A 24134-nucleotide genomic window follows, 5' to 3' on the forward strand; every position below is an offset into this window, starting at 1 on the left:
GAAAAAGAATACTGGGCTATTAATAATATACAAACAGGTATTTATTGATGGTTTGGGTACCACAACTGTGTAACTAACAGCAATAATTAAGAATTCACCTTGCAGTAGACCTCACTTTGTGGGCCTCAACATACTTGAAATAAAGACTTGAATCCCTGGAGTTTTGACAAAGCAATGACAGTTTCTTCCTTCTTCTATCATAATTTAATTGTTTTAGCTTATTCAGTGTCTATTTCTGTTGAAGAAATTTAACTGATGAAGTTCTTCCCAACTGCAGGCATTTAGGCATTTGTTACAAAGGTTGTTTGAGCACAGTAGCAGGCATCAGGTACAGGGAAACCAGCAGCATTCCTGTACTTCCAGGTTATTGTAGCATTGTCTTTGGATTGATTTTATCAAGTAGCTGCTGTCAGTTCTGACTTATCTCCAAATTTGGAATGTGACATCAAACCAGCAAATGCTGCAGATGAAAGATTCTGCCCTGTGTTTTTTAAGTTTTACAATTTTTCTTGTTAGCTTTGTTCTTAACAGCAGCTTCCCACTTCTTTTTCTCCAGAGTGTAAAGTCTCATAGCTGCTTGTGCATCCTGGATCTGAGAGAGAACAGACCAGACAAGGATGTGAGATAATAAACAGCTAAATCTTCCATCATTTTCATACATCCTTCCAATTAACATTTCATGATCTCTTTTTACATGTAGGCTCAGTGCCAAGGGAAAGGGATAAATGGTGTATTTAGAGTCCAGGGCCCACCACAAGGCTGTGTATTTCTGATTGTTACTTGGAAAGTCTTAAGAGAATTTTGTCATTGATAAAATATCTGTGAGCTCCCCTCCCAGTTTTGCTTCCCCAGTTCATTCCTCTTTTCCATCCTCCTGCCCACTGAAATAAAGGATCTGCTGAGGTTCAGGTGTAGCCTCTCCCACAGTTTACCAATCCTGCCACAGTGCACAATGCTGCTTTAGGTTAAGCAGATCTTGATCACTGCCTTTCCCCCTGGGAATTTTAACAAGAATTCAGAGTTAAGAAGCTGACTTGTGCAGAAGTTGTTTATGAAATGAATGAACAGTGAGCAAGCTGAGATGACAATCTCACTGCTGCTGCAGTCCAAGCAGAACTTGCTGAGTTCCACTGGGATGAAGGCACAGCACTGGGGACTGAACCAGGAGCCAGAGCTGCCTGTTCTGAGCAGGTACCTACCGAGCAGTGCTCTGCTGTCTGCACCTGGACATTGAGCAGCTTCTCACAGAGCAGCTTCAGGGATGGCCTGGAACTCTGGGGACAGAACAGATCATAAACCATGCTGTCTCACAGGACTCGAAATAACAGAGATGGGTGTTATATAAAAATATGGTCCTCAAAGAATAGCATATCTTAGTCTCTGCTGGTGAAATACCAGGAATAATTAATGAATTAGGAGATTTGAGTGTGCATAGGTAGGAAAGAAGGAACAGGGTGAGGTAAAAGCAAGCACAGGAGTGAGTCAGCAGCTCTGGAGTCTGTTAATTGAGCACCTTCCCAGCAGTCTCTTACCTCAACTCTCTGTTTGAAAGGTTTGTATCTCTGTGTGTCCCTGATCTTCTTGTGAGGGTGATCAAGAAGTAGGACCTAGAAAAAGTGACATTTTCAGTCTATAATGTGTTATTGCATGAAACTTTACAGAGCTGAATGTGCAGCTGCCCATTGTTTCTTCCCATCCATTGTAAGAGACACTTAAAAGCCACGAAAGGACAAGACCCAGGGCTGGGCAGGGCTGCATTCAGGAGGTCTCCAGGAGCTCAGATGTGTTCCTTTGATCCAGAATGATGGATCAGAAACTCCATTTTCAGTGTCCCTTGATCCAGAATGATGTATCAGAAAGTTCATGTTCAGTGTACCTTTAGGTCATTCGTAGGGCGTGTCCAACTAAAATCCTTCCCTGCAGGATCTCAGCCACCTCCTTCTGAACCGTTTTAAAGTCTTCACCTAAAAATGCCACGCAAGGAAACACTTTCCATGAGCAACCATTGCATCTTTTCTGGGAAGTAACTGATCCTGGGACTGTTATTATTGTACAGTACACTGAATCTCTGCTTGCTAGAACATAGAGAATTCCATAATGAGAAATTTATTTTTTTATACTATGTTCCACCAATTAATTCCTTCAAGGGTATAGAGAACTCTATAAAGAGCACAGCATGAAAAGAACATGATTTTTTTTTACACCATATTCCACCAGTTAATTCCTTCAAAGGTGTTAGTGATCACTGTATAAAAACACTTCTTCCCACAGTTTTTCTTAGCATTAAGTTAAATCAAATCTCAGCACTTTGTTTTCCCAAATTAGGTCTCAAACTGTTCCAAGCTCAGCCAATGAGGCTTCTGTGACAACCCACTGAACTCTCCCTCTTTGGGGGGACCCCTGGTACCTGAGTTTATGTTCTGAGGCCGGATGCCACTGACAGCTGTCCTGTAGTCTGTCACCTTCTCCGTGGGCTTGACATACTTGTCATAAACACACTTGCCAAACTGGTTGACGATGGACACCCGAGCCAGGATGCTGTCCTCGCCCTTGGGGCCCACCCCCACCATCTCACAGTCCATGGCCACGGCCCTGGTCAGCCTGGAAGGCAAAGGGACACCTTGGGGACACCTCTGCAGGAGCTGACAAGGGTCACACCTTGATGTGAGCAGGGCAAAGCCTGGCAGCAGAGGCAGGGAGATGTCAGCTCCCTGTGCAGGTCAGTTATCAGAAGCCAGTCTGATAGCTCTGATATTATTGTTATTGTTTAATTGAAGGGATGGAACTACAGATAAATACAAATAAACATTAGTCTCAGAGGCTGTGAGATTTAGGAGAGTAAGTAATCAGTTATGGCTAAAGAGTAGTTATAAATTCTTTGTTACAAGAAAATATATAACTTTCTAATCTAACAGACAGTTGCTACAAAGTTTATTTTACTTTTCTATTGCTTATTTCTACTGCACTGTGTACACTTTTATCTAATGGGCTATTATGTACATGTACACAGATGTTTCTGTTATAACTTCTAAACTCTTAGCTTACTCTGTACAATTACACCCTGACATTATAAACCCTTCACTATTTTATTAATACAGTTTTTTACTTACTTAACGTATACTCTTACTTACAACTATAGAAACATGAGTTTATGATTTTTCTGCTTAATGTCTGTGTACTTTATTTTTACATCAATCTAAGCTGCTTCTAAGGTTGCAGATCAAACCTTTCACTGTCTCTGGAAGTTTCTATCTTCCCATTCCTCACACTCTCATTCCATCCTTCCCCCTGCAATGTCACTCACCCATCAAAAGCCTTTTCCTTAACCAGCACCTGCTCCACAGACTGGCATTGCTCTGTTTCAAGCCCCAGGTTCCTTCTGGCAATTTTTGCTGCTTCAGGTCCTAGTGCTGCTTCAATATCTTTGGGATCAACATCATCAAACCAGATGTCAGCCCTAGGAGAACAGATTTAATTACATTTAACACTCTCAAAGCAATCTGGTATCTGTTGTACAAAAAGTATGTTTACTTTTAAAACCAAGAGATAAACCCTGTGAAAATTAAGTCTATGACTGGCACCTCTGCAGTTTTCTTGCTGTGTCTGAGGAGTTGGGGCAAAATGTTCCTTATTTCTTTCAGAATTTAGTCTGGAAAAGTGCAGCTGTTTGGAATGTACCTCTCTGTGCTCCTCCCCAAATAAATATTCACATCCAGGGCTGCTGCCTGAAATACTCACTCTTTGGGCTGCTGCTCCACGTGTTCCTCAGCTTTCCTCCTCTTGTGTTTCAGCTCATCCTTCTCCTTCACAACAATGCCATTTTCCTTTTTTTCTTTGCTGCCTTTCCCATTGCTTTTGGTGCCATTTAAGTTCTTATTTGCTGTAACCCCCTTGGATTCTGGCTTGGCCAAAGGAGGACAGGCTTTAGCAGCACCATTGTCCATTTTATTTGTGGATTTGGCCTTTACCACATTCCCATTCCCATTGACTGCTGGGACTTCTGGGCTTTTGGCTGCTTTGAGTGGCTGCTTCTTTTTGGTGTCTGTTTGACCCGTGGAGATGGGCTTCTTGGAGTTATTTGCCTTTTGTTTCAGCAGCTAAAATGACATTAAACAAAAAACAAACAAAACAAAAATAAAAAGATAAAGAGCCTGGAAAAGAGAAGGCTTTAGAGCAACCTAATTGTGTCCTTCCAGTACCTAAAAGAAGCCTTCAGGAAAGGGGGAGAGGGACTATTGACAAGACCCTGGAGTGACAGGACAAAGAGAATGACTTCAAGCACTGTTAGATGGATTTTGGGAAGACATTCTTCTCAGTGAGAGTGGGGAGGCGCTGGCACAGGGTGCCCAGAGCAGCTGAGGCTGCCCCTGGATCCCTGCAGTGCCCAAGGGGGCCGGGCTGGACATTGGGGTTTGCTGGGACAGTGGGAGGTGTCCCTGCCCCGCGGAGCTGCATTCAGGCACTGCCAGCATGGCCCCGCCGCTTCCCTGTCCCAGCTCCCCGGGGCTGTCCCCACCGCATCCCCCGGTCCCCCTCACCTCCTGCAGCGCCTTCCAGTTGGAGGAGAACTCCTGCGGGTTGCGGGGGGGACCCACAGCCGCCATGCCGGGGCCTTTGGAGGCGGTCGCCGCTTCCCCGAGGGCCTTCCTCTTCTTCCTCTTCTTCTTGCTCTTCCCGCGGGCCACGCCGCTCGGCCCCGCCGCCTGCGGCTCCGCTGGGCTCTGCTTGGCCATGGGGGCCTCAGCGGGGTGGGACCGGGACCGGGACCGAGACCGAGACCGGGAGCGGGATCAGGGGACAGCGAGTCCCACCCGGGCCGGCGCTACCGCAGGGGGACCGGCACAGCGCCGCACCGCCCCGCCGGGAAACGCCGGCCCGCGCTTGGGTTCCGGGGCGGAGGGGGGGCGGTTCCGTGGTTCCGGGGCTGGGGGTCGCGGGGTGACCCCCACCCCACACGGGTGTGTCCGCAGGGCCACTCGGCCCCCGAGCCGCCCCTTGGCCCGCCGGGGCTGGCGCACAATCCGGAGAAGCCGCGGTCGTTGCGCAAGGGCGGCCGCGCTCCAGCGGCCGGCGCGGCCGCGTCCCCCGCGGGCCCGCTCGCAGCGTGTTTGCTCAGACGCTGTTTGCTTAGACGCTGCTTCTGCTCTTCCCTTCCGCTCCACGTGAGGCCTTGGGCCGAAATCTCTCGGTGTTCGGCTGGGAGAGCTCGGCTCGTCCGGCATGACCGTCAGCTTGGCGCTGCGGGCGCTCGCCGTGCTCCCGCTGGGGCTGTGCTGGCTCCCTGAGGTGAGTCTGACCTCGCAACGGCCCTTCCAGGAACGCTGCCGGCCTTCTAAGAAAAGCTAAAAAAAAAAAAAAAAAGAAAAAAAAAAAAAGAAAAAGAAGAGGAGACGACGCGGTTCTAAGCCAAGCTCCGTCCGAGCTCGCTAATCACGAAGATAAAGCTGTTCCCTCCTTTGTGCAGCCCCTGCTCAGCCATGAGGGTTTGGCACTGGGGCTGCTGAGCTGTTCGCTGGCGTTCCTTCCAGCTCGGCTCCAGCGAAGGGAGAGCCTCATGTCCATTTGTTTTTGCTCTTCTTCTTCCTCTTGCAGAAATTCCTGGGCGCTCTGGATGCGGGAGATGTTCTGTCTTACTTTGGAACCAGCTCAGTGGCTGATGGTATGCAGGGCTCAGTGTCCCTCGGTTTAGAGCACGTCTGGCCCTTGGGTGTGGCTGGAAGTGCAGAGAACACTGATTAACAACCCCTGAAATTACCAGCGTTTGGTGTTTCTGAGTCCCAGTGCAAGTGAGACAATTGGGGTTTCAGTGTGAGTGGATGGAGAGATGTGTCAGAGCTTCAGATCTGCTCAAGGAGATGTGCTCGACCTCTTTGCACATTTCTGCTCAGTCCCCATTCTCTGTATCAGTGTTTTTCTTCTGACAAAAGCTTTAGACTAAGGGTAGCTCTAAATACTTGTTAATGATTATGATTATCTTTAATAAATGCACAAAGAGATTTGAATTCTGGGTCTGGATTGATGATAGCTCAGAATAAAGATGTTTTGAAGTTTCAAATCTCTAAAGGAAGGGTGTTGTGGTGTTGTCTCCTTGTGAGTTCACCTAGTGCTCATCCCAGTGTCTTTGCATTATGATAATTCCCACTCAGTAACAGTAAAAATCTGTAGGAACAAAGCTGTCTCAGCCTTTTTTAGACGAACTGTTCTCCTTATTGAGAGAGCAAATGCTCCAATAAATTCGGTGCCAGTTTCTGTTGTGTGTTCCCAGTCAGATTTTCCTCACTTTGGAATACACAAAAGCACAGAAATTCTCTGGCTCTTGGCACCATGAACCCAAGAGGTCACAGTTGTCATTTTTAGGGTATTTTTCCTGGGGAAATAGACCTTACATTGGGTTTTTGTGTATCAACCTTCCTCATAACTGCTCCCCTTCTTCTGGTCTTGTTTCATTTCTTTCAGTACCTGAGTTTGTTGTGGCTGAGCCAGCTTGCCCTTGTCAAGAAGAACATTTTGGGCTGAGGCCCTGTCGGGTCCAGCACTGCTCCATCCAGGCCTGGGGGCAGCTCTATGTCTTTGAATTCCTAGAGGACCATGCCCTCCTTTCCTCCTCCTTTGTGAGCAGCCAGGTGGTGAACTCTTCCTTTGTTTTACTGAGGAGATTCCCAGGGAGCTGCTTTGCAGGTGGAAAAGCCCTGCAGCCTCCTGGGGCCAGCAGCAGAGTCACTTTCTGTGAAGGGCAGCTGGTGAGTATGAGCAGGAACAGCCTCTGGGGCTGGCAGCTTCCTGCACCAAACATGTGTGAGCCATCCACTGAATAAATCCTTGCCATCCCCATGGATAGCAAATATCTTAGGAATAACTCAGAGGTGGATTTTTATCTGCTTCAGCAAGGAGTGGTCACCGTGGGCGAGGAGAAGATTCACATCAGGCCAGTCAGGAGCAAAGATGTGGCTCTGCTGAAGGACCTCGGCTTCTCCAGCCCCCACATCCTCTTCAAAAGTGCTGCAAGAGAGGCAAAGCCAGCCAGAGGTAACAGCCCTGCTGGAAAAGCTGTCTCCTGGAGCATTGCTTCCATGAGCTCAGAGGGAAAATTGGTGTTTACAAATACAGGAGTAGACCTGAAAAGGTTCCTCACCTCACCCAGTGTGTCTGATGTGGCTGGTTGCTATTTTGATAGCACAGGTGTGTTGCTAAAGCTGCTAGCAGGTAAAAGACACCACCAGAAGTGGGAAAGCTGAGCAAGCCCCTGGAGACCTGGACTTGCAGCTGAGTTATTGCAGTCTTTTGGGAGAGGGAGTGGATCTGTAGGACCTCTTATGGTGCGTTTGAACCTCCTGGTGTTCCTCTGTGCTGTCCAGCAGGGTGGGCTCCTCCTCGCCTGCACAAGAGGGCTGAGGCAGCTGTCAAACATCTGGAGCTGATGGTGGTGGCAGGGCCAGATGTTTACTTGTACCACAAAGAGGACACAGAACGTTACATCCTGGCCAACCTGAACATTGTGAGTGCCTCTGTGCTTGGGATCCTGTGCCCCAGGGTGGTTGGGGTCACCTGTCCCTGGTACAGAGCTCATGTGCAGGGCATTCCTCTGTGCTTCCCTTGGCGTGAAATCCCCCAAATTCCCTTGTACAAGGAGTAGAAGGAGATCTTAGAGGATTTAAAATCCACATAGAAAATGTAACTCTTAATTTCATTACTAACGTTGCAACACAGGTAAAGAGTTTTCTCACCCTGGGATTGAGCTAAATCCATTGAATTCATTTAATATTTTACATTTCACTGTTTTATTTCTGTTGCAGAATTTTCATGTCTCTTTTTGCTATTATTAAGAAATTTTCTCTGTGTGTACTGCAGAAGAGTCTTTAGCATTCACTCTACCCTGTGAAACTTTTCATGCAGATTCTTCTCTCTGCTTCAGAGTATCTGACACATCCAACCACTTCTCATTTCTTGACAGATTTTTTAACATTTGTAGTGCATATGTTAGTGTTGCAGTGAGTGCAGCCCAATTTTTGGGAACAGGGAGTGGGAGTCCCCAAGGCCCCTTGTTTCTTGAATCCTTTCTGTCTCTTCTCAGGGAGCAGAGCTGCTCAGAGATGCCTCATTGGGGGCTCATTTCAGAGTTCACCTCATGCAAATGCTGGTTTTGAGAGAGCCAGAGGTAAGGGGAGGGCTGTGTTTGAGGCCTGCCCAAGCCCCAGGCTCTTTGGAATGTGCAATGTGTGCCTTCCCTCCAGGCAGAGGTGAACATCACCACCAACATCACCTCCTCCCTCATCAGTGTCTGTGAGTGGAGCAAGAAGGTGAACCCCCAGAACGACTCTGACCCCCAGCATGCTGACATTGTCCTCTACATCACCAGGTGCTGAGCTCCCTGCCCTGGGAGGAGCTGGGAAATAAGATTAGGTCATTTTAGTCAATTCTGCTTGTCTGAGGACATTTGGATTTTTTATGTTTCTATCATAACATTTGAGCAGTGGGCACTGGTGTCAAAAGAAATGTTAGATGGCTGGCAAAGCTAGACCAGGAAGGCTCAGATAAATTCAGCTGAATGTCTAGACCTGGCTTTTTTAGCTCTGGGGGGTTCTTTGCTCTTTCCTCTTTATGTCTCCCTTACTTTAGGTTTGACCTGGAGTTGCCTGATGGGAACAAGGAGCTTCGTGGAGTGACTCAGTTAGGGGGAGTCTGCTCCTCCTTCTGGAGCTGTGTCATTACCCAGGACACTGGCTTTGACCTTGGAGTCACCATAGCCCATGAGATTGGGCACAGGTCAGTAGGAAACTGCCAGAGCAGCCCAGCAGGTTTTATTCAGGTAAAAACATCCTCCAGTTTAGGAAAGAAGCCAAAGCCCCTCTTGACATAAAAGGGAATTCCCCATGGATTATTCTAACTCTTTTGGTCATCTTCATGGATTATTTTGGAGAGAGTTCCTTCCATTTCTTGCATTCCTGCATGCCCTGTGACAATTAGAAGCTGCAAAGAGGAGAGAAACCCTTTGTGACAACAGTAGAAGGAAGGGCTGCAGAGGGAGCTCAGTCCTTACTTAGAGAAGGGAGACTCCAGCCTCTGGGTTTCCTCTTCTCAGGGCTCTGTGCTGCTTCTGTTACAGCCTTGGCATTGCCCACGATGGAGAGGGGAATCTGTGCAGCAGCAGTGGTTACATCATGGGCTCAGCAGGAAACCACAACAGCATCGACCTCACCTGGTCTCCGTGCAGCCGGGAGCAGTTCCTGGCCCTTGTCAGGTAAGGGAATGGTTGAGTTCTTCAGCTCCCTATGCTGGGAGCTTAGGAGAGAAAAACTTAAAGAATAAAAAAGTTTATTGAAAAATAAGGAACAGTGAAAAGCTTGGGGTTTGTTTATTTCTTAGCACTTGTTGCTGAGGTTAAACCCAGTTTTTGCTTCATTTTGCTGGAAGTGGCTTTGGTTGGTGCCTGACGTGCCTGGGCTGGGTTGGATTTCTCAGACACTGGCTCAGCCTGCACATTTTATTTACAACATCAGAGCATCCAGGCACTGCAGGCTGTGCTGGCTGGGTGCAGGACAAGAATGGGATAAAACTCCAGCAGCAGGGAACTGTGAGCATCTCCAGGCAGCTGCTGCAACTAAATCCATCCCAGCCCACAGCGAGCATGTGTTGTCTGGGAAAGCAGCAGCCAACTCCCAGATGAAACTCAGCACAAGTCTGCAAACATGTCCTTGTCCTCACTACCCACAGCTGGGAAAGTGTTATTCCTCATGTTTCTATCAGTACAGGCCAAACAAGCTGCTTGAATGACCTGCCGGCCATGGACGGCAGCATCCCGGGGTGGAAGCCTGGCTTGTACTATGGAGCAGATGAGCAGTGTAAAATTGCCTTTGGGAGTGTGGCCACAGCTTGCACCTTTGCTGACACCAATGTTGTAGGTAGAAAGTTTCTTTGTCCTGCTAAGGGCAGCTGGGAAATGTTCAGGAGCCAAAATTCGGGAGAACTGGCTGGCAGCATTTTTATTCTGAAGGGATCGAAGGTGCTTTTCTGCCACAGATTTCTTGGCAAAACTTTCAAAATGTTTCCCTTCTCTTCATCATCTCCTCCCTCCACATAAATCTCCTGTAAGGTTTGCACAGTTGGGTGCTGTTGTGCACAGCTGGGTGCACCCACTCAGGGTCCTGCCTTGGGGAATTCTTGTTCACTGGATTCCTCCAGCTTCCCTGCCACGGCCCAAATCCCTTTGTCTGGGAAGCACAGCGTGTTTAATAGCTGCCATCTGGACATGTTTTGTTAATGAGGGAACACTAAGGTGGGTGAAACTTTAATTGCTTCAGTTGATCATCTTCCAGCATGAGAGCTGATGATCACTACAGTGAGGATCTTTTGACTTGCCCACAGCTTTTGCCCAATAGCAGGAAAAATGAAGGAACTTGCATTATTGGGTGTCTGGGGGAAAACCTGGGACATGCCCTCTTTGGGCTTTTGGGACTGTGTTGTTGAGCCTGACTCCCTGAACTCCCTGATTTTCTTGTCACATCAGGACATCTGTAAAGTTCTCTCATGCCATGTACAGCCAGCAGACAAATCCAGCTGTACTCGGCTTCTGGTGCCCCTCCTGGATGGAACTGAGTGTGGCATCAACAAGGTAAGGAGGCTCCCACCAGGACTGGGTGTGGGGGCTGTGGAGCTCAGACAGCAAAGCTCTGTCAGTGTCTGGAAGGTACCTGGCACTCACTGCCCCTTGGACAGGGAGCTGAAACCAGTCCTAAACTGGTACCATCACGTCCTGATTTTGGTCTTTCCACCCTGTCTTTATCTCTGGAGCTGCTTTGCAGTTCTGTAGCCTGATATCTGAGCCCTCCTTCTACTGGAAATGACCTGTGTGCTCTTTGCTTTGACCCCAGCCTGATGTTAGACCCTAATTAGGAAGGGGACTCTTCAGCCTCTTGTCAGAAGGTGCCTCATTCACCTTGGGACTCTGTGTTACTGGCCTGCCAAAGACAGGGACTCGTGCCAACCTTTTAGATCCCAGCCCTGCCGTGTTCACTGCTGCCAGTTGTTCTTGCTGTGTGTTCTTGCTCCTAGTGGTGCTCCAAGGGTCAGTGCAGCTCTCTGGAGGAACTGAACCCCATGGCTGTGGTCCATGGGCGCTGGTCTGCCTGGAGCCCCCTCTCCCCCTGCTCCCGCAGCTGTGGCGGGGGGGTGGTGCTGAGGCAGCGCTTCTGTAACAACCCCAGGTGAGATGTGGGCACCTGCCTGTGCTCAGGGCCTCAGGGCTGAGTCTTCCTCTTGGCTTTCCTCTTGCTTGCTGCCTCTGTTGAGAATTGTGTCATTTCCAGGCCTGCTTTTGGGGGCCAGGAGTGCCACGGTGCCAGCATGCAAGCAGAGATGTGCAATACACAGGTAATGGAGCTCAGCAGCATCTGCACTTCTGTCTCACTGTTGAGCCCTTTGAGGGATGGGTGTGTTGTGACTGTCCTTCCCACAGCTGACTGCTCTGGTAAAGATCTGGTGTACAGGCTCCATCTGTCTGACAGCAGGAGAGGTATTTGTGCCATGGAAGGCAGCAGGATTATTTAATAGCATTGTTCACATGTAATGAAGCATTTTCTCTATGCCCCATAGCAGGACAGATGCTAGGAAAATAGTGACTCACAATGATGGTTTTCTTCAGATGGGCTTTCTTATATTGTTCCTGTTTTCCTTATCTATTTATTTTGTATAAATTGCAAAGATATCAGCTTCCAAGCACAATTCTCTGCATATCCTGCAGCCTTCCTTTAAAGTGGTTTTCTTTCTTTGCAGTTGTTTGGGTGTTTTAATCACCAGGCACTGCATTTTGCCTTTAGCTAGAGGGTTAAATGTCAGTGCTCAGTCACTTCCTTTCCTTACACAATTATCTCTCTGGGATCCAGGCCTGTCTGATCACCCAGCAGGACTTCATGGCTGAACAATGTGCAGCAACAAATTTAAAGCCACTGTACCTTGATGTAGAAACACCATCCTTTTATACCTGGACCTCTGCTGTTGGCTTTGCCAAAGGTAAGGAATGTCTGGAACCTCAGTTGGTGCTCATGGACCTCTGTGCTATGGAATGAAAAGGCTATTTCACTGAGTGGTTTAGTTTTCACATGAAACCTGAGTGCTTTCTGAGAGATCATAGAATCCCAGAATGGTATGGCTTGGAAGGGGCCTTAAAACTCATCCCACCATGGCAGGGACACCTTCCACTACCCCAGGTTACTCCAAGCCCTGTCCAATCTGGCCTTGGACACTTCCAGGGATGGGAGTCCACAACCTCTCTGGGTTTTTTCCCATTGCTTGATGAGCAGCCCTGTGCCTTCCTGAAAGAATAACTCCTTCCTTGTGCCTGCCTGCTCCAGGGGACCTGCTCTGCAAGCACATGTGCAGGGCTGTGGGCAAGGAGTTCATGGTGAGCCGTGGGGACAATTTCCTGGATGGAACCAGGTGTGAGCAGGATGACACAGAGCACCATGGGGATCTCCATCTGTGTGTCATGGGGAGATGCAGAGTAAGTGACTGGGGACTCCAGGTGAGCCCTTGACAGGTGATCTGCACCACAGGAACCAGGGGAAATTGTGCTAGGAAAAAACAGCGTCCCAAACAACAGAGTGAGCTCTTTTCAGAAGAGAGTTTTGTTCTTGGTGTGTTGGATGGAGTCCAAAAATCTACTGTTCTGTCTGTGCATCCAATGCCCTCTAGATAAGACATTCTGCTAATTATGCAGTAAACACACAGGGCTATTCTTCCCTAATCCAAGAAGCAATTGGTTTATGTGTTGGTGGAGGAGACATCATTAGCTGCTCAGCTTGCCTGCTGTAATTAGCCCCATAAAATGCTGAGTGTCTTGGAGGGAAGTTCCATGACTTGAATCACTGAGTCAGTGGCAAGATAAGGAGCAAAACCTGGGCATCACAAGTCAACAAATTGATTTTTGGAGTGTTGCTGATCAAAACTGAAGTCTAATTTCTGGAGTTTTTTCCTGGGTTGGACCTGAGGAAAGCATTCTTTCCTGATGACCTTGGATCCAACTCCCCCGCGCTGTCTGCATTTTAGGAACTGCTCAGTGCTGACCCGGCTGGATGTTTTCTGTTGTTTCTTTACATTCCCAGAATACTCCTTGTAAATTTTATGTTTTTCTCATTATCCTCGTGCTCACCATGTTTTGTGAGGTGTTTCCCCCCATGAACAGCAGAGGGTGTAGGCACAACCTGTTCTGATTTTGGCTCTTTCATTGGCAGCAGTGATAAATATGCATGTTATGGCAGCTTCCAAAGCCTGGGATCAGTGGCTGCAGCATAAATTCAGCAGTTGCACATGTTTTGCTGTTAAGCCTGCTGAGATCCTCCTGTAGCTTTGTGTAAATTAGTCTTGTTCGTGGGAATGGGGATAGAATCTCTCATCTGAGTTCCATGGGACTGAAGTGATGTGAGCTAAGTTTGGCTTTGGAGTCTGGGGAGCTAAAGATTCCTTTAGAACCTGCCATTCATGTTTACTGTCCTCTTGGGCTTTTGTTTTTTTCCTTCCTTCCTCCCTCCCTCCAGAAAGAGTTCATAGAAGAGAGCACAGAGCTTTGGGTTTAGGTCACAGGAGAGATTTTTTGGGCTGCTTCTTATGGGAAAGAAAATGTCACAGTTACTGAGAGTTGTGCTCTCAGCTAAGACCTCCCAGCCCCTGGCTTTGCATGTGCTGCCCAGTGGCAGCTCTAGGTACAAACACATCTTTTCCAATGTTGTCTTCCTAAATCCAGGTTCCAAATGGAAAGGGCAGTTTCAGGAGCTCAGGAATGTTGCTTTTGCTCACTTGTTTTCTCAGAACAGGCCAGGCTGACAGACTCTCCCCTCTGCTCAGGCATTTGGGTGTGATGGCCAGATGGGCTCCAGGAAGTCCATGGATCCCTGCAAGGTCTGTGGAGGTGACAACTCCACCTGCACCAAAATGAGTGGATCCTACACAGAAGGGAAAGCTGAAGGTGTGTAGTCCTCCCCCTCAGGCTCTGTTTGTGTGCAGTCAGTGTTCCAAATCTTCTCCCTTCTGCTTCTGCTTGGTTTTATTTTATGGAGGGTATGGAGATGGATTTTGGGAGGTGGGCAGAATGCCTTTTTTGTCATAATTCTCTGGATGTGGGTCAGAAATGTAACTGTTTGGGAAGTCCCATAAATTGTTGGGAGCTGGGGGTGATATCAGATCACAGAATCAAATATCCCAGGGGATCCACAAGGATCATTGGGTCCAGCTCCTGGCCCTGCCCACCAATCCCACCATGTCCTTGAGACTGTTGTCCATGCTTCCTGATTTGTTAAATTTGGGAACTGGTCTGGCTCTTGCAGTCTCATGTAGAGATCTTAGCAGAGAACCTAAAAAGACCCAAAGAAATTTGAGAAGAGGACACAGGATGCAGCTCAGCTGTGTTTGCTGTGTCACCATCACTGTGTTCAAGGAGCAGGGTCAGGGTGAATTTAGGAGCTGAGCTGCAACCCCCATCCTTTCCCAGAGAGTTCCAGTGATGGAAGGTGACCACATCTTTCTCCTTTCCACCCTTCCAGAGTATGTGACATTTCTGTCCCTGCCCTACAACACCACCTCGGTCCATGTCACCAACAGGAGGCCTCTCTTCACACACCTGGGTGAGTGGGATGAAAAGGAGAGGAGGGGATACAGGCAGGGCTGAAAGGAGCTTGTGCAAACAAAGAAATGGAATTTTTGGTGCTGCCTTTTGCTTGTGGGATGCTCTTCAGTGGGAAGCCGTAGGAGCCACGCTCCATGGGATCTGCCAAACTTGGGTCAAACTGGTTCCTAGCAGGTGGGCAGCCAGCACCAGGGGATCCTGGTGACCACATCATGTCTCCTAACCTCACTGCTCCTCTGGCTTCTCCAGCTGTGAAGGTTAAAGGAGAGTATGTGGTGGCTGGAAAAGGAAAAATCTCAATGAATGTCACCTACCCATCAGTTCTGGAGGACAACCAGATCAAATACCAAGTGTTTCTCACCAAGGACAACCTGCCAAGCCTGGAGGAAATCCATGTGGATGGGCCAACACAGGAAGAAATTGAAATACAGGTGAATGAAAGCAGCAGAGTTGGAAGGTGGCCAGTCAGAAGTGGCCTGGTGTGGGTGGCTTTGCTGCAGAATCCAGCTGTGGTGAATTCAGGTGTCCAAGGCTGGGGGAGATGGTGTTCACTGAAGAGTGATGGGATTGCTGTTCTTGGGAATGGCTGGGGGTTGGCACTGGGGGTGATTGTGTGTGGAAAACCACACTGAGTTAAACCTTCTGCTTGGCTTATTCACTTTCAGTGCCCAGAATTCACAGGGTGGGTGCTCTGACTGCATCTGGCTGGGACTGAGGCACTGCAGTGAGGCTCAGGACTGGATGGAAAGAAGGGAGACTGGCTTCTCCTTCCTCCATCCTAAGAAATAAATCCAAGTTTTCTTCTGCACTGACCACAGTTTTTCCTTCCCCAGGTCTACAGGAGGTACACAAAAGAATATGGCAATGCCACCAACCCAGACATCACCTTCAGCTACTTTGTCCCCAGGGAGAGCCTGAGCTATCTGTGGATTCCTCAGCAGGGCCCATGTTCAGTGACCTGTGGGGAAGGTGAGGCAGCAGGACTCAGTCTTGACTTTTTATGGAGACTTCTCCTTTGGTCTGAACTGAATTTCAAAGCAGATTGCTGGAAATGATTGTTAGTGTTCAACTGAACCAAAGAAAAAAGTGCTGGAGCTTTTGAATTAAATTAACTAATCAGCAAATGAGCTGAATCATCAAAATGATACTGAAAATGTTTGATCACAAAGAGGATTTTTAAATAGGTCTGAACTGAACTCTTGGTTTTAAGACTAAATAATTTTCTCAGATTTTTCAAAGTTACTGAAGACTGTAATTTGAAGTTGGCTAAACATCAGAAGTCTGAGACCAAAGGGGTATCTGGTGTCTAACTAAAGCCTCAGAGCTAATTATGAAACTTCCTTCTTTGAATTCTATTCCTGTGCCATGGCTAATCCTTTCTGTCTCCCTGAAGGAATCATAATGCAGATTGTAACAGCTCACTCTGATAGATGGCCTGACATCTTGTTTACCAGATAATTCAGATGACACTGGCAGGCCTCTCAAGACTTCTGTGACAAGGATTAAGAAAATGCATTAATGAATATTTATGGAAGTCAATCTACACAACTAGTTATGCCTGGAGAGCTTTTCTCCAGCAAATCCCCTAGGTGAAGTGATTGCTGAAACCCTGAAGTAAAAGCTCAAAATGTTCCAGAGCCTCCAGCTAATGCAGCCACAAACAGAAAAAAGAATGAGAAACTTGGGACTTAAAATAACAGAAAGTTGGGAATCTGGGCTGAAATTGCACCTTGAGAGCTGAAAGTGATGCACAGGCCCTCCTCAGCAATAATCATTATTTGAAAACCAGGAGGGTAGAGCAAAGATAAGGCTGCTGATGGATTCTGGACATTTAGTGCTCAGGGTCATGGTGCTTGAGATTCAGGAATGCCTGGCTCTCCTTGTAGCTCGTTCACTGAAAGGAGACTCCTTTTAGCTTTGCTTGTAATTTCTTTGAGTTTGACTTTTCATCTGCTTTGCTTTTTATGTTCATTATTGTTAACAATCTTCTCTATAGCTGTAGCTTATGAATATTTCATTCCTTGCCTGCTGCAGGCACTGGAAGTCTCCAGTTTCTCTCCCAGTGCCTCTGGTTTTGGCTGTTGCTGATGCCTTTGGGGAGGTTGGTGCTGTTTGAGCATGAGGGCTCTGTGATGATATTACCTGGTCACTTCTACACAATGGCATTTAAAACCAGCTCCCTCCTAGAGCTTTTTTGCTGTCCCTCATCAGTCAGATCATTAGAAGTAATTTGTTCCAAATTAGGATTGATATCTTCGTTCTTTCAACCAGCCAGTTTAGAGCAACCTCTTCCATTTTGGCAGTGGGTTATCAATCAAACTTCTCCTCTGCTGTGGTGCTCACCTTGGAAAATCACTTTAAAACTCTTGAGGGAGGTTATATATCAAAGAAACAGTTTGTGTATTTAAAGGAAGTCTGAATTCCCACACAGCCCATTTTCTTACCCTGGTGATCAAGTAAAGCAAAATCTCTGCATCTTCCTTCCATAACAGGGAGCTGTTCACTTATAACTTTAATTCCTTTTCCTTTTGTGTCCCAGGGGTGCAGCCAGTGGCTCATGTGTGCTTTGATCAGACCAAGAATGAAGTGACAGAGGATCTGAAGTGTCTGGAGCTGCCACAGCCCCTCCCAGAGCACAAGCCCTGTGCCATGGAGCCGTGCCTCTACAGGTTGGTGTTCCTGGGAGCTCAGCTCAATTCCTGCCTTGCTCTGCTACTTAACCCAGGCTCTGTATTTGTGTTGTCAAGGCTAAAAAAAAAAAAAAAAAAAAAAAAAAGAGAAGTAGGAAGTTGTTTTTTTGTAGCAGATCCCAAACCATGTTCTGCCTTTCCTGGTCCTGGTCCTGTGAGGTAATTGAGATGTCAGCTGAAGGAATGGGAAATAGTTCTTCAATGTTTTACAGTAATCTGATAAATTAAGATATTTAAGGATATATCCAGAAGAAATGCCTCTCACATCCTTTCCAAGATGGTGCCAACAAAGAGGGTTGACCCTTGTGTTGATTATTTTTGGGAGGAGGACCAAGGGCCAAGCCTGCCCAGACGTTGCCCTCAGAGACCTTTTAGTGCTCAATAAAAAATGATTGCACTGTGAACTATAGCCCCTTAGCTTAGGTGCTTTTAGTCCTTGGAAGGACTTAAAGTGTTCTCTCAGTCACATCCAGACAAGGCTTTTGAAACAGAGAAGCTGAATACCCTGCATGACCCATTTCTGTAAGCAGTGGCCTGAGTAATAAACCTCCCTGATGCAGATGGGAGATGGGGTGATGCAGCTGCCTCCCATTTAGGTGGAAGATGTCTCAGAGAGATAAATGCTCTGCTGTCTGTGGGACTGGAGTTGCCCAGCAGAACCTGACCTGTGTGCAGTTCCATGATGGCCTGGAGACTGTGGTGGATGACAGCCTGTGCCCAGCAGAAGAAAAACCCCTCTCCCTTGTGCCATGTGTGGTCAATGTCTGCCCTTTGGGCTGGGACAAAGTGAGTTTGCTGGCTTGGCTTTTCAGGAACCTCACTGGGAGCTTTGCACTTTTATCTACCAGTTAAGAACCACCAGCTTACTCCTAGAGAGTGGTTTGCACCACTGCTCTGCCCAGTTAAAAGCTCATCCTGTCACTTTAGACAGCTCCATCCCTCTTTAATTGTGCTGCTGGATCCCTCAGTTCCTCGCGGTGGTTTGTTTAGGGCAGCTGTTTTTTGCTCTGTTCTGAGGAGGAAGATGCACACTTACTTCAGCCTCTGGAGCCACTTGGGCATGTCCAGCTGGAAAATCAGACTGTGTATGTCTGGAGCCCTGTAGCTGGGGAGTGTTCTGTCTCCTGTGGCAGAGGTGAGGCCTTTCTGTGCTGCAGGGAAATGTTCCTTGGCTGTAGGTGTGAGTTCAGTGCCTGGGAACCTCGGGGCCCAGCTGGTCTTTCCCTCTCTACAGTTCCAAGAGTAGCTGTGATCACAGTTTTTTTGGAACAGAACAGTTGGAGGGTGGTCTGGCTGTGCTTCAGAGCTGGGGGGATGAGTGCAGTAAGAGTGCCATGGCTTGGGCAGAGTTTGCTTGTTTTGTACACGCAGATGTGACACTTCTGACCTATTTGCAACCCTTGCATCCAAACCACACAGTCAGATTGCTTCCCTTCCTAGGTAAGACTCAGCTGCACTATGTTTGTGTGGCTTTTGACACCAAAGAAGAAACCCAGGAGGAAAACTGTCAGCCAGTGCCAAAGCCAGAGAGCAGGGTGGAAATCTGTGAGCTCAACCCCTGCCCGCCAAGGTAAAGCAGTTACCAGGAGACAATGAGACAGTGAGGGGTCCTTCCTTTCTCTCTCTGTCTGCAGGGACATGATAAATGAAGGGTCAGGCTACTCTTCCCTTCTTTGGAAGCACAGCCAACTGCAAAAACTGTAGCACTGCTCCATACTCAGAAAACTCAGAGTCTTTCCTGGGCTGGTACATCTCAGACAGAAATCAGTGAAGTCCTCAGAGAAAAACTGAAAACCTCTCAATCCCTTATTACTCTGAGGAAGCAGGAGCAAATCTACAGCTGCAAAAGGTGGTGACACATTTGCCAGCTGTGCAATTTCCACTGAACATGAAGGAAAGTAGCAAGAATTAAATATTCTCAGAATCTGGAACAGCTGCTCTGAAAACTGAAGGAAATGCATTGCACTTTCCTTAGGATTTGTGGTGAGCTTGCCCTGCCCTGTTTGCTGTGGGACTGGAAAGCTACTGGAACTTTTTTTACAGGATGCCACTCCCAGGGCCTCTGGGTCTGATCTTGATCTGAGAGTGCAGTGGTGTGTGTGTTTTGGAGGGAGATAAGATTCTTTCTGCAGTTAAGCCTGTGTGTGTCACTCTGGGGAGGGCGGTGATGGACACAGAGTAAGATTCAGTGTGCATTTGAAATCTGTGGGTTCCTGGCAAAATGGGAATGCCCTCTGTATCCAACTCCAAACCTGCCCCAAGCTGCATTCCAAGCACCACAGACTATGTGAGGCAGAGGATGAAGAAGGAGGAAGGGTGAGGGAGCTTCAGTGCCTTTTCTGCAGTGAGAGACAGGGTGGGGATTCATCCCTAACTCACTTTTTGTCCTCCCTGCCCTGTCAGGTGGAAGGTAACCCCAGCTGGGCCCTGCTCCTCCAGCTGTGGGCTGGGCTTGGCAGTGCAGCTGGTCACCTGTGTGCAGACCCTCCATGGCCAGGAGGTCTTGCAGGAGGAACATTTGTGCCCTGTGGCAGAGAAGCCCCTCACCAGTGTCCCCTGTGTCATCCGCACGTGCTCTTACGAGTGGAGCTTCAGCGAGTGGTCAGAGGTACCTGCTCCCCTTCAGATGCAGAAGTTTTCCACCTCTTCCCTTCCCTGAAGGCTGTAGGGGAGAAATAACAACTTTTGCCTTGTCTGTTGGCTTCCCACAGAAATGCTAAAGTGTTTCCAGGGGTGTTTTCCATCCTTTCCACTGCCCTGTGTTTAGCAGCCGTAGGTTTGCTTCCCACCTTCCTCAGCTCAATTTTTGGCTGCAGCCTAGAAATGGTTTTGGCATGTTTTCTCCTGGAATGCAGATATTTTGGGATTTTTTAGGAAGTGGTTCTGCAATTTAAATATATAGTTTGGAAGGTCCCCTGGAAAGGGGGGCATCTTATAGCTGATGGAACAAGAGCACTGACAGGGCAAATGCTAGAAGAGCATCAGTGAACCCCCCCAGATCAGGCACGAGCTTATCAATGCATTTATTTCCAAAGACCACCTGGAATGCAGGGATAAAAGCCTGTGGGTTTCTTCTTCTGCAGTGTTCAACATCCTGTGGGAATGGCATTCAGACCAGGCAGGATTTCTGTCTCAGCTCTCTGACCCACAAGCCTGTGAACCCCCTTTTCTGCCGGCACTTCCCCAAGGCCATCGTGGTGCGTGGCTGCTCTGCAGGGCCCTGTCCTGAGCAGGGGGGGACCCAGTCCCCTGGGGCACAGCTGCAGCCAGTGACACCAGCCACACACCTGCCAACAGCTGCAGCTGCCCCAGAGCACAGACACAAGGACCTGGGTGTGCCTCTGTCTGCTGGGCCCCAGGAGCAGACAAAGCCCAGTGGAGGTGAGGAGGACACGGCCAAAAGGAGCTTCTTGTGTGCAGCTGGGCTGTGGGGATCCTGCTGCCAGACAGGGACAGGAGCATGGGAGGGAAGACATCTGGCTGGGAGGGAAAACCTGCTGTTCCAGCACGTCCATGTTACCTGAGCTAGGAACAGTGACTCGCTTCCCTGTGCTTCCCAAAACTCTTCTGGCTTGGGAGCCTGTGGGACAGCAGCTCAAGGCTTCAGGGAGTGTTTAGATAACACTCTCAGGCACATGGTGTGATTCCTGGGGTAGTCCTGTGCAGGGCCAGGAGTTGGATTTTGATGATCCTTTTGTGGGTCCCTTCCAATTCAGGATGTTCTGGGGTTCTGTGACTCTTCCTGTGCTTTACCTAGAATATATGACCTTACCTGTTCATTGTGCCACAAAGGGAATTGTTTCTCCTGTAGTTCCTTCTGGGTGTGTTTCTCACCTGTCTCTGCTGTCCAGGTGTCTGTGGAAACCTGTTTCTCAATGCCACTGGCATCATCAACATGACAGGCGTGGAGAGCAGGGACTGCACAGTGGCCATCGGGCGTCCCCTGAGGGAGGAGATCTCAGTGACCATCCTGGAGAGCTCCCTCAACTGCACTGCAGGTACTGCCTGCAGCTCTGGGCTCCAGCCTGGCCCTTTGGCAAAGCTGCATCTCAAGCTGCACCTTTTCTGGTGCCTTGAGAAGCTCTGGCTGCCTCAGAGCCTCTGTAATCTCTGAAACCATTTTACTGAGTTTTTCTGTTCCACCAAGTTGGTGCCAGATGGAACAAAATGAAGATGCTGCTTGTTCTCCCCTCACACAGTGGTTTCTTACCTGGTTTGTTGGTAGATATGAGATGAAAGGAGCTTATGGGGTTAAAGAAGCTGCTTGTTTTGGCCTGTTATAAAACTAATGTACCCTCTAGCTGGAATCAGCAGTTAGATTAGTTAACTGGCCTGTTCTCATGACAGATTTTGATAAGATAGAAACAAGATGCAGAAATTACTTGATTCCAGACCTAAGAGAGACTTTGGCTTTTACTTGAAAGAAAAGTGTTTCTAGGCCCTGTGCTCATCCGTTCCAGGTGAGATCCTGCTGTTTTCTGGGCGAATGATGTGGCGGACAGGCTGCAGGAAGCTCCCTCTGTCACTGATAAATTCCAGAACCAACACACTGATTGTGAAACAACGAGTTGTGCTGCCAGGAAATGGGGTCATTCTGCAGTACAACAGCAGAACTGCAACCAAAAAATATTACCAAGGTACTGTACTGAAAGTTTTGCTCTTGCTTTAGATTAAGGCCCACAGAGTTCCATGAATGGTGGTTGCCTGTGGAAATCTATGGGAACCTTGCTTCATTTTTAGCAGCTAACAATGCCCTTCTTGAGGAGTGTTGGATTCACTATTAATTGTGGACTCCTCTTTTGTTTTAAAGCAAACCCCCCCAGGTATTTGCTGATACTTGAAGGTGCCCAGCTGAAAATCCCTAAAGAAACTGTTCTGCCTGTGTTTAATTTAAACGATTTCTTCCTTGGAGGTGCTGGATACTTCTCTAAGCCATTTTCTCTTGCCCCTTTGCCCTGTCAGACTGTGACCAGCAGCTGTTTGGCCCCCAGGGTGAGATAGTGAATCCCGTGCAGTTTCCTGCTGAGAGGCAGGGGGTGGTGTGCCGGACGTTCATCACGGTGGCTCCGCGGCAGCGCATCTCCATCCGTGCCCTCAACGCTGACCTGGGCCCTGAGGGCAACCAGACTCACTTCAACTACATCCTGGTGAGGAGGCAGGAACCCCAGGGGGATGGTTGGGCTGGGAACAAACCCATCTCCATTAGAAATTTCCACCCAGATACACAGTTCAGTCACAAACCAGGGACTGGGATCTCTGTTGTGTTCCTATCTCTGATGGCAATGATAATTTCTGATATCTACTGTATTTCTTCTAACCTTTGTAGCACAGCTTTTCCCTGAGTGACCGATCTGCAAGTCTCCAGTATTTTTAAGCACTTGTTTCATGTCTGGCCTGCTGAGATAAAATGGTTTGGTTTTTCTTGCTGCAGGTCCGAGATGTCAGCACCATGAAGACAGTGGTGTTCCATGGGAAGCAGCAGTTCCTCTGGCAGTCAACAGGAAGCCAAGCTGAAATTGAATTCCACGAGAATGTTAAGGATCACAGAACCCATTTCTGGGCTGAATATCATGCTATTGAGCCTAAATAAAAGCACTGCCCTGAGAAAAGCCCAGTTGGTCACTGCTGCCTGCTCACAGCACACATTTAATCTTCTTGCTTCCTCATCTGTTGAGTAAGAGCAATGTCTGCTGACTCCTTTGGGATCTCAGTCTTGATAGAGATCATACAAAACCTATGTAACCCCCAAATATTTAGCAAATCTTCCTCATATGGGTTTCCTGTCTGATTTGGTTGGCATTAATGCACTTTACATGTCTGCAGGAGGTGACTTGGGCACTGGAGTGTGTCAGGGTCCTGCCTCTGTAATGTGGTGGGACCTTTTAGGAGAGTCATTTGATTTCTTGGTCTTCCAGTATAAACCTCTGTACAGCACAAGTAATATTTTAGCCATTAAATTCACTCTCTTGCAGTGTAAATGCTCCTCAAAACTGAGGCACAGTGAAGTTCTGGAATGGAATAAAAAAGGCACAGAAGTATGAGTGTGAGGATAAACTGCCAGCACAAGGAGATGTGTGGGGTGGGCAGTGCCACCCTAGGACAGGTCACTCAAAACTTGAATGATTTCAGAAATTAGCTGAACTGAGGCACTGCTGGGCAAGCCCTGGTGACAGCTGGCTTTATGTGGGAGGACTAAATGACATCCTGAGGTCCCTCCCCAGCCAGCCTTTCTGTGGTTCTGCTGTTGGGTATCTGACAGTGATACCACCTTTTATTTTCTGTGAGAAAATAAAAGAATTAATGCCATGTTTGATGCCAGGTCTGACTTATTCAGATAAGAACAGTAGCTGTGCTATCAGTCTGTATCTTCATTTGACAAGAACTGTGGTTGAGGCTGCATGGACAAGCTGTGGCAGGAAGAGAGATTTTTAGAGCAGTGGCAAATACACAAGTTTCATTTAAATGAATTTTTAGGTTATTTCTTTTTTTTTTAGTATCTTGAACATTGGGCTGTGCTTTTGTCCAAATCTGTCATCCTCCTCAAAATCACAATATACTGCTTAAAGGGTCTTTTCTGCACCTGGAGCCTGGCTGGACACATCTGCACTTGCTCTTCATGCTGGATGCAATAAATGGTTCTGCCTGGGCAGTTTTAACCCTGCTCCTGCTTTCTCTCAGTTGGATTCTCTGACATCCTTCTACAACCACAAATACTCTTCTTAATTAATAGCTGGTTTTTTTTGCTGGTTAAACCTGGAGTTTTTTGCTTGCCAGCCTCCAGATTTACATTCCATTCCTGGAGGAGCCAGAAAATAGATTCCTGAAGTGAG

The 24134-nt window shown here is 47.9% G+C and overlaps 2 protein-coding genes across 3 annotated transcripts; one reads left to right on the forward strand and one right to left on the reverse strand.

Moving 5' to 3' along the window:
• Nucleotides 1-23: 23 nt before the first annotated feature.
• Nucleotides 24-5083, reverse strand: REXO4 (REX4 homolog, 3'-5' exonuclease). The gene is given in 9 exon segments (XM_036393797.2): nucleotides 24-592; nucleotides 1200-1274; nucleotides 1533-1607; nucleotides 1877-1890; nucleotides 1893-1964; nucleotides 2408-2601; nucleotides 3305-3457; nucleotides 3739-4097; nucleotides 4539-5083. Coding segments are annotated over 9 exon segments (1239 nt in total). The 5' UTR covers nucleotides 4734-5083; the 3' UTR covers nucleotides 24-490.
• On the forward strand, nucleotides 4933-23965 carry ADAMTS13 (ADAM metallopeptidase with thrombospondin type 1 motif 13). 2 transcript variants are annotated; one of them, XM_054516925.1, is made up of 29 exons: nucleotides 4933-5286; nucleotides 5593-5659; nucleotides 6457-6740; nucleotides 6885-7026; nucleotides 7356-7495; nucleotides 8072-8155; nucleotides 8232-8356; nucleotides 8617-8763; nucleotides 9104-9238; nucleotides 9745-9895; nucleotides 10505-10609; nucleotides 11050-11201; nucleotides 11304-11367; nucleotides 11880-12006; nucleotides 12348-12496; nucleotides 13837-13957; nucleotides 14532-14612; nucleotides 14864-15045; nucleotides 15448-15583; nucleotides 17154-17283; nucleotides 17901-18090; nucleotides 18322-18439; nucleotides 18745-18874; nucleotides 19708-19912; nucleotides 20388-20685; nucleotides 21156-21302; nucleotides 21765-21941; nucleotides 22267-22451; nucleotides 22736-23965. In XM_054516925.1, the coding sequence occupies exons 1-29, from the start codon at nucleotides 5221-5223 to the stop codon at nucleotides 22892-22894; spliced, it is 4197 nt and encodes a 1398-aa protein (XP_054372900.1). In that variant the 5' UTR covers nucleotides 4933-5220; the 3' UTR covers nucleotides 22895-23965. The 2 variants fall into 2 exon arrangements, with proteins under 2 accessions (XP_054372900.1, XP_054372901.1); XM_054516926.1 differs by having other exon boundaries at nucleotides 7359-7495.
• The last annotated feature ends 169 nt before the right edge of the window (nucleotides 23966-24134 follow it).

Source organism: Molothrus ater, chromosome 20 (assembly GCF_012460135.2).
Source record: "Molothrus ater isolate BHLD 08-10-18 breed brown headed cowbird chromosome 20, BPBGC_Mater_1.1, whole genome shotgun sequence".
NCBI classification, from domain to species: domain Eukaryota; kingdom Metazoa; phylum Chordata; class Aves; order Passeriformes; family Icteridae; genus Molothrus; species Molothrus ater.

Excerpts from the sequence above, each read along its gene's own strand:
- ADAMTS13 (XM_054516925.1), top strand. The coding sequence starts at position 5,221 with ATGACCGTCAGCTTGGCGCTGCGGGCGCTCGCCGTGCTCCCGCTGGGG. Across the intron at positions 18,091-18,321 it reads GCCCTTTGGGCTGGGACAAA|GAGGAAGATGCACACTTACT; the intron begins GTGAGTTTGCTG and ends CTCTGTTCTGAG. Across the intron at positions 21,303-21,764 it reads CTCCCTCAACTGCACTGCAG|GTGAGATCCTGCTGTTTTCT; the intron begins GTACTGCCTGCA and ends CATCCGTTCCAG.